The 16,883-nt window shown below is 39.2% G+C and overlaps 1 protein-coding gene across 1 annotated transcript in view; it reads right to left on the reverse strand.

The window, feature by feature from the left end:
• Positions 1-3,687: 3,687 nt before the first annotated feature.
• Positions 3,688-16,883, reverse strand: part of FAM155A (family with sequence similarity 155 member A) — a 439,215-nt gene continuing 426,019 nt past the window's right edge. The window contains 1 exon segment of the mRNA XM_039565375.1: positions 3,688-4,419. Within this exon segment, the coding sequence (XP_039421309.1) occupies positions 4,124-4,419 (296 nt within the window). The 3' untranslated portion in view covers positions 3,688-4,123.

The raw sequence follows: 16,883 nt of genomic DNA on the forward strand, positions 1-16,883 counted from the left end.
GACCCCTTGCTTAGGTGACTCTTCACACGTATCTTGGAATTTCCTAAAAACTAGGTCTACTCCACAAATGAGTTTTTCTTGTGCTTTGAATAGTCACTTAAGACAGGTTTCACTGTGTAAATTTGTGTGCATGTACTATCTTCAGCTCTCATGATAGGTAGGTATCTTCTGTGCAGAGAGGCAATGCTTACAAAAAGGACATTCATTATCATAACAGGTACAGGGAGAGCAGAAGGTAATGTCTTTGTCCCTCTCTCTTTAATAGAAGAGTATAACTACATAAACTGAGAGTCACAACATGTACCAGATGAAACCTGCTATCTCTGCTGCTTGAAATACAGCTCTCATTCTTTTATTCTTTCTTCTTTAATTATGCAGAATAAAATTATTTTTAACCCTCAAGAAGAAATATCTTTGTTTGGTTTGTAACTATTGTTCCACAGATTCTTTGGCAGCTGATGGCTTGGTTTCATCATTTATGGAACTAAAACTTCATTCTAATATTTTATTGGGTTTTTGTCTTTAAATTATGGTGTGCAGAAGGACAGCCTTCATCTGCTATATTAAAAAAAAAAAAAAAAAGAAAAAAGATACTGTCTCTTTAATGAAAGAAAAGCATCAATATACTGTATTACTGAATGCAAATGCAATAAGAAATAACATATAGCTCTGGTTATGTTATATGACATTTGGCTTAGCAGTATTAACATATTGCACAAAATCTGCATTTTCCCTATTGCAGAAAATAAGACGATAAAAGACATGGGAAATTAATTTCTTCCATATGATCATAAAATAAATGTTCTTTTTTTCTTTTTCTTCTCGTCAGTCATTTGCAGAAATATTTTAGTATTACTTCTTTGTTAAGCCAGCTCTTTATCATGTATGTATTAGGCATACAGTACAAGGAGAAATGGAACAAGATGGCAGTTATAGCAGTGGCAAGATGCAAATTTATTCTGAAAAAAAGTAATATGTGCACAATATCAAGCATGCTTAAGTTTGTGCCAGGAAAACTATTACGAATGAAAAATGGATGGGATGGAATTTTGCATCATACATGATTACATGTTGCTTAACTTCATAGAAGAGTCTTTGTCTACTCCTGATGTCCCAGGTACCACCAAGAGAAGCTGCTTACCACACTGCTAGAGTGAAAATGGAAACAGATACCCCAGCAGTATTCAACTGCAACATGACTCTTTGTTTCAGAAATTAAAGAAATAGACCTCAAAAAGATGACAGAGAAAATTCACAGACCATTGAACTGCAGGCACTAACTCCAGGTAGGGAAAGGGGGATGAATTTATTACATCTTGTACTTGTAATTGAAAGTCTGTAATTGTTTTCTGCTTCATTTTCCCCAAGTTGAATTAGGCTACATTATGCATGTGATGTTGTTGTCACTGTTTTTCCTCCTGTCTCTCTCATATTGTATGACACATGACTGACTGTAGCCAAGCAGTGGAGGAGTAATTTTTCACTGACACCACTTGAAAACATTTTTGTAAAAAAATAAGTGATGAAGAATGAAGAAGAGCAGAAAAGAAGAAATAAAATACCTTAAAGATAGCTCTCTACATTAATTCACCATGAAGCGAAAGAGAAAAAATAAAAACTCTTCTTCAGGTGCCAATTCAATTGAGATGAACCAGACTAGGTACTGCATTGGTACAGTGTAAAAATAGATGACAGTGAGTAATGGTGTGAACAAAAAACCATGAGGAACATCACAGAAATGGATGTTGGATGGCCTTTGCACAGCAGAGGTAGATAAAGGTTATAACAAACTGTTTACTGACCATGTACACTTACTAGAATTAAGAGGTCAGTTGAACAAGAGCTCACCTAGTAAGAGCTTTCTCAGTAGTGTGACTTATCAGCTGTTGTACAGTACCAGAGCACTGCCCAGTTATTGCTCCATCACTTTTCAGTAACATTTCTGTCCTTTCAAAAGTCTACATTCTACCATTAGTTAAGGCTTTTTCTTTTGCATTTCTACATTTCCCCCCAATTTTGCATCAATTCACTGTAATTAATACATGTGCCTCTAACAGAAAAGAAAATAAATAAAAAGCACCATGTTTTATTGAACAAAATATAGCATGTGCAAGGAAGGGAAGGGAGGAATTATAGAAACAAACCAGTGCTGAAGAATTTTGCATTAGCTGGTGCTTTTTGTTGTTGTCGTATTTGCACAGATCGTTTTAGGCTCCTCAGTCCAGGTTGTAGCAAAACACTATCAAAACAAATACTCTTGCAAAATATTTTAGCTTCGCAGCTTAACATGTGCATCTTGAACCGCTTAAGCAGCATGATTATCTTCTTTTTGTTTTTCTCCAGAATTCAACAGACCGTAAAGTGTATACAAAAATGTATTATGCACCAGTGATTAAATGTTCTTACAACATTAATATTTATCAAGGGGTATTTCATAGCTAGAAAGTAGGTAACTATACTTTATTTCCTAAGAGAACATTTTCTATAGTTTTCCTTCATTTCCCAGCTACACAGCAAACATCTCTAAAGTGCACTTCCCAAGTGTAGTTAGAGAATAGGAAGGAATGTAAAGTTTTTAAAAACAGCCCTTATTAACTTTTCCTTCCATTGATTCTACTGTAAACTCTAAAAAGCCTTTTTAAAAAGCAAATTCTCATACACTCAGCAGGTGAAATGTTCCCACAAAAATAAAAGTAAACAAATTCAAAACCACCCCAAACAATGAAAAATCAGCAATCATATTACAATCTTTTCTCTTGACTACTCGTATCCTAGTATATCTTTACTGTTTTTATTGCACATTTATGAAAACGGTTGTCCTATATATTTTAAAAAAAAATAGTTTCTTTATCTGTGCTAACACATTCTTGTGCATCCTTAATAAACTAGAGTTACTTTCAACAACATGTAGGTATTAGAAAAACAATGGAATCAAACCAAAGAGATAATTTGTTTTGTAGATGTTCAAAGACTTCTAGTGTAATTTTGTTGAGACAAAGAGTTGAATTTTGGAGGTTCTGGCTCCCATTTGTTATGGAAAGCTGCTGGTTATGTGACAGCAGGAGAACTCAAGACGTGATTCACAATGAATGTCAATCCTTCACCTCCAATATGAAGGCTTCCCAACTATTCAACTTGCTGAGCATAACTGGTTTTACTTAGCATATCTAGAAAAGGCTGCTCCTGTTCAACTGACCAGTGAGAAAGGACTGGACTTCTTCAAAACGGGTATTGGAGCAACAGTTTGTTATATATTTCTTTACACTTTTTAACTGTCCGATCCCACCTTGTGAGGAGAGCACTTGTTTGTTCAGCTAAAAGGAACCCCCTTCATGCTCCTTTTGGTTTGCTCAGTCAACTGTTTTATGCAACAGTGGCAGAGGCACACTGGAATTGTGTACCCATTCATTGTGATTACACAGACAAAAGCAAATGTATGTTGTCTGTGATGGTAGATGGGAAAGGGAAAGGAGATGAATGGTTCCCATGGATAAGAGGACAGTAAGGTTTGTTTGGGGTTCTTTTTGTGGTTGCTTTTTTTTTCTTTTTTTTTCTTTTCTCTTTTTTGGTTAAATTTTGTTTTGTTGTTCTTTTTGTGGGTTTTTGTTGGGGTTTTTGTGGGCTTTTTGTTGGGTTTTTTTCTATATTTTTCTCTTTTTTTTTCTTTTTTTTTCTTTTTTTTTTTTCTTTTTTTTGCTATGTCATGAAATCATAGCAGTCATTCCTCTAATAGAAACTGACAGGACATAAAAGACAGAGCTATCAGATGAACACACACAATGACTAGAAATATATCGACAGAGAAAAGACTTAATTTAGCTTTGAGAAACCGTCCCAAAAATAAAATCCTGTATTAACAAGTGCAAAAAACAAAACAAAAAAAGAAACTCCAAACATTAAAACACAGTGTATAAAATGGTGTGAGAAAGTTAAGTCACCAAACAGCCTTTTAGTCAATAAAAAGCTGTGTTTATGTGTCCTTGTTTGGGTAGCGGCCCATTTTCATTTTACCCAAAAGGTCATTCAAGAAGAGATCTGAGGGTAAAGCACTCAGTCCTTGCTATTTTTGACTGTAGTAATTTGGGCCTGTTGTGTTTCTGTCATGTAAGATGAATCCTTTCTTTTATTCCTCATTGGTTGAATTATCTTCCAAAGTTGTTATGCCTCCAAAGCCCAGTCCTGTTGAGTTCTGTGCTGCTGAGACTGTAAGTACTGTATGTAAGAGAATTAATACAAGAACACACAGTTTAAGTCTGCTGTTACACAGTCTTGATGCTGATGAAACTGTGAGAGATGTCCTGTGACACGTTGTTGAGCCACTTGTTTTTATAGTCCCTTTGGGTTGATGATCTGATAATAGTCCCCATCTGACATCACAGCATTCTGGTTCTGCATTGGTTGGATAGTTTTCATAGAGCCCTGTAGGGTAAACACAAAACAAGAATAAATACCAGGCACAAGGATTGGCAGAAATAGTAGATTGAAGGAACAGCTGACATTTAGTCTAAGCTATTGAATCCATATCTTTGGGTGAGACTGAGACCCTCAGAGGTCCTGCCATTCTGTATAATTAGAGATGTTGAAGGAATATGCACCATCTAACAGGAAGCAGCATCAAAAGATCATTCAGCAGAACTACGATGCTGAGCATGATTGTGTAAAGAAGCAACATTAAAAAGCAATTATTGATATTTGAATGATAAAGGTGTTTGAATTCTTCCTTTTGGGGAAGTAACAACCAATGATGAAGTAAGAACTAATCAACAAGGATGTTTCCACAAAAAACCTTGAAATTCTTCTTTCAGTATGTGAGCACATAAAGACAGGCATTAAATAACAAATAATGATGTACTGATGATATTGGCTATTTCAGTTTTCAAACCTATGTAAATGAAACTGCATCACAGGAACAGCTTCCAAACAGAGCTGTGAATCTATATGTTTACCCTACCTCATCTGAGTTCTTCCAGTTGGATATTGTCTTCAACATATCCCAGAGGTGAAAACAATCTTTCCTTACCATACAATGATTGGATCTCCTGATGTTTCTGATTACACAGCTAGGTCATTTTTGCCTTTGAGACAAAGTTTACTGAGGTACTCAACCTGAACTGATTCTGACTTTTTGAACACTAAGATGAACTCTATCTTTTTGGAAATTGTCAGTGCTATCTGCATTACTATATCACAGATTAACATAACCAAAGTGTTCTGTTTGCTTCTCACATACCTTTTTCTCTGATAAATTAAAATAACCTAATTTGGCTATTTAACTAGTGTTCAAATGTAAAAATGTCTAACATAATGGACAAACACCTTTTCTCCATTTAAACTGACCCTGGATTAAATTCTGCAGTAAATAATACACTCTGTGGTAGAACTAGGTTTTTCTAGGAAAAAATCTATCTATGTTGAAATATTAGGACAGTAATTTTGAAAGCAGCTTCATTTCTTGGAACAAGAATCACATTTTCTCTAAAATATCACAACAAGAATATTACTTTCAAAAAGCAATTTAGTTGTAACATTCTTAGGTCCAGGCACCAGATTGCTTGCATTTTGTGAATAACTTGTAAAGAAAAGCAGTACGCCTTAAAATATGATAAAACTGAATGCTTTGTTTCCTACTTCCATAATATTGATCTTCAACTAAGCAAAATATGTGTTAGGTATGCTCAGAACGTTAAGATGCCTAGACTGGCACATTTTTACATAACTGACACAATAGTCTGCTATGCTATATTTGAGTCCAAATAAAGTTTCATTCATTTTTGGATTCAACCAAATTTTTAAAGAAACAGGAATGGAAGGAACTTGTTTCGTGTTCTGTAGATTCAGAGTTTATTCTATAGTAAACCTCACTTTTTTTTCCACTTCTGCAGTCAGAAACTTAATGCAGCATTCCAAAGGTTGAAAATTATTAATTCTCACTCTAGATCATAGCTGAAATGATCACATTTTTCTTTAAGAAATTCAATTGCAATTTGGAACTTCTGGACAATTGTTTATTGAAGGTATAAAAAAAAGGTCTTCTTTTCCAAGACCCATCTTTTGGAGTTTGTATGCATAAGTCTGTTTTTAAGCACTGCAACATACAAGCAATGCCTCTCAAAGCAGGGAATTATGATTTGTTCTGTGAACTGCAGTAGTTCAAATGATTAGTAGTAATTGAAGAGACACAGAGAATGGTTAATGCTTTGATCCCACTGAGACTTGCTTACTTTTCAAACTATATTTTTTGTCTTTCTTGTTACTGGAAAACCCAGACTTCCTTTGAAATGAAAGCTGTGTATATAAATTGGCAATCAAAAGGTATTTAAATTGTTCATATGCACTTACTGAATTATAAATAAATTGATGACAGCTCCACATTCAAAGACGAATTGAACGTTCCTTAATGTAAAATTACATTTCCTCTTTATTTCAATTCATCAATTAAATTTAGGTTTTGAATTTGCAGTTACATATTAAATAAACAATTAACCACAGAGACACTATTCATATGACAGTGTAGAAAATTTAGATAAATTTAGTCAGACCATTTGTACTGAACACAACACATGTTCCTCGCCACATACTTGTTTGTAGCCATAAATACAGACTTTTGGCCCTTGGATCTAATTAGTCTGTCTGTTCAGTCAGAGGTTTACAAACGTATGACTTAACTAGAAATCCAGAAAACACGGGCTACATATTCTTGGAAAATGTAGTTTGTTCTTTTATCAAAATATTAATAGAATCATAGAATGGCTTGGGTTGGATGGGACCTTAAAGATCATCTAGTTCCAACCTCCCTGCTGTGTGCAGGTGTTGGGGCCCTCCCCCCCCGCCATGTAGCCCTGGGGGGCACAGACACGGGGTTTCCCTGCCCCTGGTCAGCCTCGTTCCCCACTGATTGTTTTGTGTTCCCCTGCTTGGGCAAGAACCCTCGGGTCCCGTGACTGGTACAGTTCCTCGGCAGAGCCCCGGCCATGGGGCTGGAGAAATAAACATCTCTGAAACATCTATCAAGAATCGGTCCATAGATATTTCTTTTCCACAGGCCTCATTGATTGACATGCCTGTTGCAGTATCCACACTGTAACAAATGGTAGAGAATTGCGGGCAAGATACCGATCCCTAAGGACAGAAAATTCATGAGTAAAAACCACTCTAGATCTCTCTCTTCTAGCCTTGGTTTGGATATTCTCTCTGGACTATGGAAGAATCATGGGAAATATGGCTCTCTGAGTCACAGAAAGAAATGTATCTAGAAGTTAAAGGAATCCTTGAACAACAAAACAAGAAAGTATTTGTTCCAGGAGATCTAGAACATTTTTTTAACTGGCTTTTCAAAAATTTCTTCTATATTTCTCGAGACTTACTTTTTGATATTAATTGTCCTGGAATTACTGGAATTAATCACGGGTGTTTTTGGCATGAGATCCGGGACGAGATAAGGGATCACACAAAACATGCACTAGAGATAGAACCTCTCCGTGCATCCCTTGTAATCAGCGAAGCTCTTGAGGAGCATTTGTATGGTCCCATTACCCCTAGAGCAGAGGATGGCCGTAATCCCGTGGCCAAGGCCGTGCAGCAGCCATCCCAGGAGCACATGACTGCAGCCATGCCGGCGGAGGTTCCTGCACTGGATGCGCCCAGCCCCCTCAGGAATCTGCGCCTTATCGCGGACCCCATCCCTGTCTCGGGGTCCCCGGCCGCTCGACCGTGAGTGAGGGAGCGATGCCGCAGGCGCCGCGGGTGCCGTGGGCCACGTGCAGCAGAGAGGCGGCCCCACGAGCAGCCAGGAACTGGGGGTCGGTGTGGAAGCCTGCTCTGAGCACACGGCTCGGAGAGCCGTGTGGAGGGAGAAGCGGCGGTTTCCACAGTGACACGAGAAGCCGCGCAGCACCGAGCTGAAACGAGGCTGCTCTCAAAGCAGCGTGGAGTTGGCGGAGCGGAACTGCTCGCAGGGCGCAGGGCCAGCAGCGATGGCAACGCGGGGCCGCACAGAGCCCAGACACGCGCCGGAGCAGCACCGCTCGGAGGGCGCGGAGCAGCTGCAACGCGAGGCCCCGGCTGAGACATTGGAGTTGGCGAGGCAGCAGCCACGCAGGACAAGCAGCCACAACGAACACACAAGCACGTGATAGGAGAAGTTATAGCAACGAAAATCACAGGAACTGTGAAATGGTACAGTGTAAAAAACAACTATGGATTTATAACACGAGATGATACAGGAGAAGATTTATTCATCCATAGAACTGCCATTAAAAGGAATAACCCTAAAAATTACCTGCAAAGTGTAGGAGATGGGGAAGTTGTACAATTTGATATAGTGCAAGGAAAGAAGGGCTTACAAGCAGCGAATGTTACTGGGCCTGGAGGTATTCCCGTCAAAGGCAGCTGTTATGCACAAAATTATAAACAATATCCATCCCAGCAACTTCCCTACCCACAACCTACTTTCCCCTTTTACCCTATACCGAATATAAACCCTTTCCTAAATTTACCCCATCCCCAGTTTATTCCTAATCCATTTGTCACCCCATGGCTTCCCTATACAATTCCCTTTTCCTACAACTCCTCTCCGATGCTGAGGGGGGGATGAAAAGGAGGAGGGAAGAAATTAAACCCTCTCCTGCCTCAGTTTCCCCACAAAGCACGCCCGGAGAGTCCTGTCTCCCTTCTGTCAGCCTTAAGATGTTCCACAGAATCTGTTTGGACATTTAAAGACTCAGGAGGGTGGTTTGTTTTGTTTTGAAACTGTTCTTGTTATGTTTATCCAGTTGTTTTCAATGTTAAGTTTTAAATCTCTTTTTGTTAAAAATAAATGGGTGAAATGTTGGGGCCTTCCCCCCCCTGCCATGGGGTCCTGGGAGAGGGGCCCTTGGGGGGGAGACACGGGGTTTCCCTGCCCCTGGTCAGCCTCATTCCCCATTGGTTGTTTTGTGTTCCCCTGTGCAGGCAGGGACCCTCGGGTCCTGTGATTGCCTCAGTTCCTCAGCAGAGCCCCGGCCATGCGGCTGGAGAAATAAACATCTCTGAAACATCTATCAAGAATCGGTCCATAGATATTTCTTTTCCACGGGCCTCCTTGTTTGATACACGTGTTGCAGTATCCACACTGTAATATGCAGGGACACATTTCACTAGACCAGGTTGCTCAAAGCCCCATCCAACTTGGCCTTGAACACTTGCAGGGATGGGGAGTCCACAGCTTCTCCAGGCAACCTGTTCTGATGCCTCACCACCCTCACAATAATTTCTTCCTAAAATATCTTCCTAATATCTAATCTAAGCCTACTCTTTCAGTCTGAAACCATTCCCCTTGTCCTATCACCCCACACTATTATAAAAAAAGTCTCTCTCCATGTTTCTTTGCAGGCTCCCTTCAGGTACTGGAAGACTACAACTAGGGCAGCCAAAGCCTTTTCTTTTCCAGGCTGAAAAATCCCAATTCTCTTAGTCTTTCCTCATAGGAAAAGTGCTCCATTCCTCTGATCATCTTGGTATCCCTCCTCTGGACTGGTTCCAACAGGTCAATGTCCATCCTGTGCTGAGGACCCCAGAGCTGGATGCAGTGTTCCAGGTGGGGTCTCATAAGAGCAGAAGGGCAGTGTCACCTCCTTTGCCCTGGTGGCCATGCTGCTTTTGATGCATCGCAGGACACATTTGGCTTTCTGGGCTGTGAGTGCACATTGCTGGATCACGTCCAGTCTCTCATCCACTAGCACCCTCAAGTCCTTCTGTGCAGGGCTGCCCTTGATCTGTTCATCCCCCAGCCTCTGTTGATATCAGGGGTTGCCTTGACCCAGGCAGCACCTTGTACTTGGTCTTGTCCTCATGAGATTCCCATGGGCCCACTTCTTGAGCTTTTCCAGGTCCCTCTGGTTGGCATCACATCCTTCAGGCGTGTCAACCACTCCACTCATCTTGGTATCATCTGCAAATTTACTAAGGGTGCACTTGATCTCTTCATTAAAAAAGATATTAAATAAGACTTCATTGTAGAAGACCACTAGGTTGGTCAGGCACTTGGTGAAGCCATGTTGACTGTCTCAAATCACCTTCCCATTCACCATGTCCCTTAGCACAGCTTCTAGAAGGGATCTGTTCCATGATCTTTCCAGCCACAGAGGTGAGTCTGACAGGTTTTTAGTTCTCAGCATCTTCCTTGACCTATCTACTATTATCCTTTTTAAAGATGGGTTCAATGTTGCCCTTTTAAAAGTCATCTGGGACTTGACCTGATTGCCATGACTTTTCAAATATCATGGAGAGTGGCTTGGCAACTATATCAGCCAATTACCTTGGGTCTCTGGGGGTGTGACTCATTGGGTCTCATAGATTTATGTACATTCATGTTCCTCAGGTGGTCGTGAACCTGATCTTTACTTACAGTGGGAGGGACTTTGCTCCTCCAGTCTACATCCTGTTGTCCATCCAGTCAAGAGATATAGGAAGAGAGAGGTTGACATTGAAGACTCAGGCAAAAGTGTTGTTGAGTACCTCAGCCTCCTCCTCATCCATTGTTATCAGTTTTCCAACACTGTTTATGGGGATACGCCTCCTTTGGCCTTCCTTTCCTTGCTAATATGCCTATAGAAGCCCTTCTTTTTATTCTTTGCATCCGTTGCCACGTTCAGTTCCTTGCCCCATCCTTACATAATCTGATTTCATCTCTATGCTTTTCCAAGGTTACCTGTCCTTGTTCCCACTGCCTGTGCATTTGCTTCTCTCCCTTTTGTTTGACTTCCGTTTTGTTTAAAAATTAAATACTTGCATATAAGAAATAAAAAGGATTTCTCAAACCACCAAGGCTTCCCCCTTCCTCTTTTGTCTCTATAGTTCAGTTTGTACACCTCATTACTTTATGTTATTTGGATATTTGGTAATTGTATTCCTGAGGCTGACCTCACAGCTGTTACTGGCTTGAAATGAATTTTGCTTTTCACTTTTTTACTTAAAATTCTCAGTTCTTCATTTCCCAACTCTTCCCAGCACTCAGCTATCTTTCACCAGCATAAATCTTAGTCCATATGGAGGTTCTTGGACCTTTATTATAATCAAGGAGCTAGAATTTGCCAGAAGACTTGGTTTCAAACCATTCTCCAGTCAGATATACTTTCACTCACAAAGGTCATGCAAAAGCTCTCTCTTTTCTTTATAATCAGGTAGGTTTTTCTCCACATGAAGATAACATTTTGATAATCAGCACAGAAGTAACATCTGTAGGGACTGTGTTACTAATGCTGATGCAAGTATTAAGGCTACTGGTTCCACTGAGATTGTTAATGGAGACATGAATAGATAAATCCTGTATGTCCTGCTCAGCTGAATCAGACTGAAAAAGGAGTGACAGCATGAATATCATATTCACTTTGTGGAATGTGCTTTGCAGAAAAAGCAGCAAACCTCAAGCAAGTTCTTAAACAAAAATTGAAATCACAAAGACTGTCTACGCATGCATGGTCTGCTGATCAGCTAGATCACCATCTAACTCACAGGCTGCTGTGGTTTCTGCCGGAGCAGTTGCAGGAACCAGCCTGTAAAAGCAGTGGTTGCACCCCTATGACTCTCAGCACTGTCAGGATATGTGACACTTGTGGCTGGATTTGAATCTGAAGCAGGTGATCTGACTTGGCTTCTTGGTTTTTTTGCTACAGAAAGAGTTATGGAGCCATACTATTCTGCATCATGGGAAACTGGTCTGGTTGATATTTGTGTTGTCATTGCTGGATAAGTATTTGGGAAGCCAGAGAAACAAAACAGATCTTATGATATGTTATGCTTTTTTTCCTCTTTTTCTTTCTGTAGAGCTCTAACCTGTGGTCATTTTTCACACAGATTTATGATTATTTTTGAGAGGTATATGAAGCTTCTTGTGCTTGAAGTAAAGACGTTGAAACAAGAGAAGTGGATGTAGTATACCAGAAGTTTTGAATATTTCATTTTATTGCGAAGCCCAAAGTAAATAATGTCTGCCAAGAGTGATCCATCCAGCAGTGACATCATTGTATCATGGAATGCCAGCACTCAGCATGACATTTCTGTTTCTGAGGAAATATTTCTGAGATTTTAATATTAACATTTTCCAACTATGGAATTCAAGAGAACACATTAGATATTATATGAATAGATTTCACTGCTTGCTTACAACTGATCTGGAAGCCAGCACTTTTTGATCTCATCCAGATGGTCTTCTCAATTTCTAAATTGCTGTGTCTGTGACACATTATGATGATTAGACATGTATTTTATACCTTTCATATTATAAAAATGAAATAAAATTATATGTAGAAGAATATCGAAGATGAATAAATTATTCTTTAGTCAAACAGATTATTCTTAAACTGGTGATAAGACTGTTCAGCTCTTTTGAAAAGGCTGACTTCCATTACAGACTCCATTCCAGCTGTTGGAGGAGATCTGGGTTGGAGATTTGTGTTGCTGTGTTTTTAAGTTTTTTTATCACTGTATGTTGGTGATTATTACAGATAGTTGTCTCATGAACATTTTCTTATGTGTATGTGTCCAAATCCAAGAAGAATTCATTGTATTTCTTCACAATACATTAATTTCTTCCCTAAATTATGCATAGGGCCAATTTCCTGCTGCTGGTGTAAATCAGCATTACCCCTCTAAAACTGAGCTGCTACAAGTCAGAACAATGAGTAAATAGCTGACTCTCAAAACTATACAATGAAGATTTTCACCGCTACTGTTTCGAGATACAGGAAAACTTGCTTCTAGAAAGCGTTTGGCTTTTCCCAGTTCCCTCCAGTTTTGCTTCTATATGTAGAACCTTTGATTAAAAGGATGTACTATTGTGATATGATACAAAAAGGTCACACATATCTAAGTACTGTGTCACCATAGAAAGTTTAGGGATATCAGTAAGTTAATTGTCTGGGTCATTTTTCTAGGAGAAGATGGTTTACAGAAAATAAACCTATTCTGATATGGGACCTCACTCATGGGAAAGCGCCAGTATTCAAGACTAGAAGAGCACGAGACTCAAAAAGATGAGCTATTTAGTTGAGAGATTTTGCTGCAAAAACCATGTCAAATTTTCCCTGCAAGCAGATCCATAGCTACTAATGATTTAAACCATGCTTGTCAAACATAAAAGGGATTTGTTCTGCTGTCTGTGTTAGCTTAATATTTTGATATTTTAGGACCTACTAAGAGGTGCAGACAGGAGGCAAATCACACATTATTATGAGACATTTTTAGAGGAAGAATTTTGATCAAATACATAGTTTTTTTTAATTTGTCAAGAACAACATAAAGCAGATTGAATTCAGAGAGATTTTCTCTTCTTGAATTGTTCTACAAAAAATAGATTGTCTTGCTTTCTTTATATCACATTTTCTCAAGGAAATTGCTTTTCAAATTGCACTGAAATCAGGGCATCTGTTTTGAAACAGACACGCTATAGCTAAATCTGTTGGTGAAACCCAGTCACACATCTGCCCCTTGAGAGGAAGCTGCAGTTTAAAGAATTTATTCTAATACTTTTGCTGAGCTTTCTTAGGCATCAAACTTCTACAGATTGATAAGAATTCTCTGTAATAATTCTCACTATGTCCTTAGAAAGGTCAGTGTATGCTATGAAGTATGACTGACAGTTTCATACTGTAACACATTTACAGTGAATTCTTTACTCTAAAGGAGGTAGAGTTTCCATGGAAGTGTTACTTTGCATGGATCACATAAATATATGTCATTGTTATTTGCCAAAAATTGATTCATGCTCTGCGTTCCAAACAACTGAGATGTTAATCAGAACACATAACATTAGGAGTCTAAATTAATATGAACTGAAAGATATTAGTGATTTAGAGCACCTGAATCACCTGTCTACTTACCTCTTCTCTCCCTTTACTTTCTACTTCTAATTGAAAAGTATCAGAGGTCTGTTCAACACAGGATAATAGACAAATTTGATTCTCCTCTTGATGGCAGAAGACTTGTTCTGATGGCACTGCTCTTAGGAGTTTTAGGAAGAACTAAAGGGTGCCATGCTACTTTTGGAAGAAATTATTGCAATGCATCTCTGCCTTGTTACTGCCCACTACACTTCCTTCCATTCCTTCAAAGTGGAACTCTCCTTCTCCATTAAATGTCATGACATCTATTGTACAGATAAAGAGTGTGAGCATGTGGCTGAGATTTCGTGCCTGAGACTTGATGCTGGGTGATGGCCCTGTTATATCACAGGGCACAAAAAGATCATAAGTCATGGTCATTACAAAGAAAGCCCTTAGCAACACAATTAGCACTAAATCTGCACTCTAAAGTGGTCCAGACTTTGCACATGGACAGCATTTTCTCCCAGCAGTCAGAAAAGGCTATGTCCATATTAACAAGTAATTTTGGGAATACGAGAAGATCGGTACAATAAAGTGGCTGGTACTGAGTATCTATCTCATGTCAACCCTAAATGCCTCTGAAGGGATTTTTCCTCACTCTAGCTCTAGTCTAATTTTGTAGAGCAAATGTGCATTAATGGTTGGGGCATGGTAGGGTGATGCTGTAGCCCATCTCCTTATTTAGTTAAGGAAGAGATGACTACATCTACAATGGAAAATAATCCTACTGGTATGAACACTGTTTTCTTAGGAGTTACAGTTAAAAACCTTGACCTGGAACTTTGCATGGGACTAATTCACTGTAATTTGCCATGTGTGTGTATGTACACCTGGAAACTATTGTTATCTCCCTCAAATGAGATTTTAGTTTGCATGGGCAGTTCTAGACAGCTGTTGAAAGAAACATTGGATGAAACCACTGGAAACTTTAATCATATGGATATAAACTCCAAAGGCCAAAACTGAAAGTAACCACTTAGTTTTAATGAATCTGAAAATCAAAACCAGCATGTCACAACACAGCACCTGATGGAAGGATCAACTTCATTCTTTCTGTCCTGGAAGAAAGGGGACAAGAAGAAAGGAGACAAGAAGGGAACACTAAATTCTTTCTATCTAACTGCATATTTCCATAATCAGAACCACACTGTGATTCTGATTGTTTTGATTAATCTCCCAAGCACTTTCTTTTGCACTGCAGTTGTTCCACACCCTCATATGCATTTCTACAAAAGATGAGTTCTGGTGATACATAACAAGTGCAGCACGCCTTCTCCTTTCCCTACTATATGCTTTCTTTGGAGGTGATCAAGTTAGACATTCTCAGGCTAGAATACTTGTTGCTTATTACATGAGTTCATAAATTTCCAAGAAGTCAGTATTAATCCATATTATAAACTACAATTTATTTTCTTTTTAATTTAATGACAAATACAACTACTGCAGTATTTCTTGGGGAAAAATATCTAGTCCTATGCTGTTTTCTCATCATGTGGACCTTCCAAGGAAGGGTAGAACCCTTCTTATTATTTCCTTTTACAGCCTCCAGTACTTTTTTTTCAGATTCCAACACCACAAAAATCCTGCCTTGAGAGGTAATGTGGGTTCCCTGTTGTCCACCAATGCTGCCAGGCCCTCACCTCCAGCAGGTCTCTGTGCTCTGACTAACTGCTGTGGTAGGACAGGATTGAAACCGGAGTTGGCAGCTCCTACTGCCAAGGCACCTCCCAGCATGGAGATATGGAACCACACCAGCCTCTACCTGGCTACAATGGGAAAATTACATGTAACATTTTTCATCCTGCGCTCTGGGCTTTAGTCAATACCAAATAAAACCAGCTATCCCTTGTATACCTTTTCTTGTTACTTGACACCTAAATGTTAAAGAAAAATACCTTTTGACCTTACTTTTGTGTTTTTCTAGTGAAGAGACAGACTAATAACTAGAACATGTATGCCAGACAGAAACTCGCAGAAAGTGCAGTAGGATGTCCCTCAAGACATGGGTGACCTGCTTTCAGCTGTTTTTCTGCAAAAGGATTTCAAATTATCTGTCAAGTCACAAGCTATGCTGAGGTAGTGTTTTATCTGCTGTTGAACTCACTTTGCATGAAAAAAATCTGTTTTCATTAAACGGCAGAGAGGTATGATGCTTTATTCCCACAGCAGACTATAGCCTAATTTCTCATTGTTTAGTGGCAGGAAGTACTCTTATGGTGAGCTGCTGCTTAATAAGGGTGAAAATGGGCCTCTATTCCAAACAAAGTTTGAATTGCTCCCTTGTACCTGTCCTCAGCATCTTCTCTTGCACACTGTCTAGGGCCAGCATACTCATTCCCAGGGTCTGTGAATACAAGCTCTGCTCTGCCGCTGCTGGCATTGGACTTGAGAGGGCAAAAAGTTCAACCAAATATTAGTTAGTGGACTGCTGAGATGAGATTTAGGTCACCCTGATTTTAAGTGTCTGCAATAAGACCCTGGTGACTAACAGCAACTAAAGCAAATAGAGTACAGCCAGCAATGTGAGCAAGTCCTCTCATCCGGTGCAGGTGCCTGCTTAAGGTGAATTAAATAGCTCTCAGCTCTACTGACTACACCAGTGACTCTAGTGAGAGCTTTGTCACAGAGTTTACGTGTAGATACCCACATTATTAATACCTGCAATAAAATGAGTTTAATCCTCCCCTAAAGCTGCTTTTTCATCCCAAACTCAGACACATCATTAATCTTTTCAAAATCATCTATTTTGTGTGTTTTAGGAAGGAATTTGGATTATGAGTTATACTAGGAAAAAGAAGAGATGGATATGTATTTCCTCACAGATTTTCTGAAATACATGCCAAGATGATTTTGTTTACTGTTGTTTTGGTTTCTTGTCCTTGTGTATGTGTGTGTGTACACATGTATATACATGAACACACAGACATATGTATAGATTGTGCACTTGTGGTAAACAAAATTTTCCTAAGTCGCTCACTTCTACTATACTTCCTTAAAGTGGACAATAATGCTCACTTGCTTACT

Source organism: Corvus cornix, chromosome 1 (assembly GCF_000738735.6).
Source record: "Corvus cornix cornix isolate S_Up_H32 chromosome 1, ASM73873v5, whole genome shotgun sequence".
Taxonomy (NCBI): Eukaryota; Metazoa; Chordata; class Aves; order Passeriformes; family Corvidae; genus Corvus; species Corvus cornix.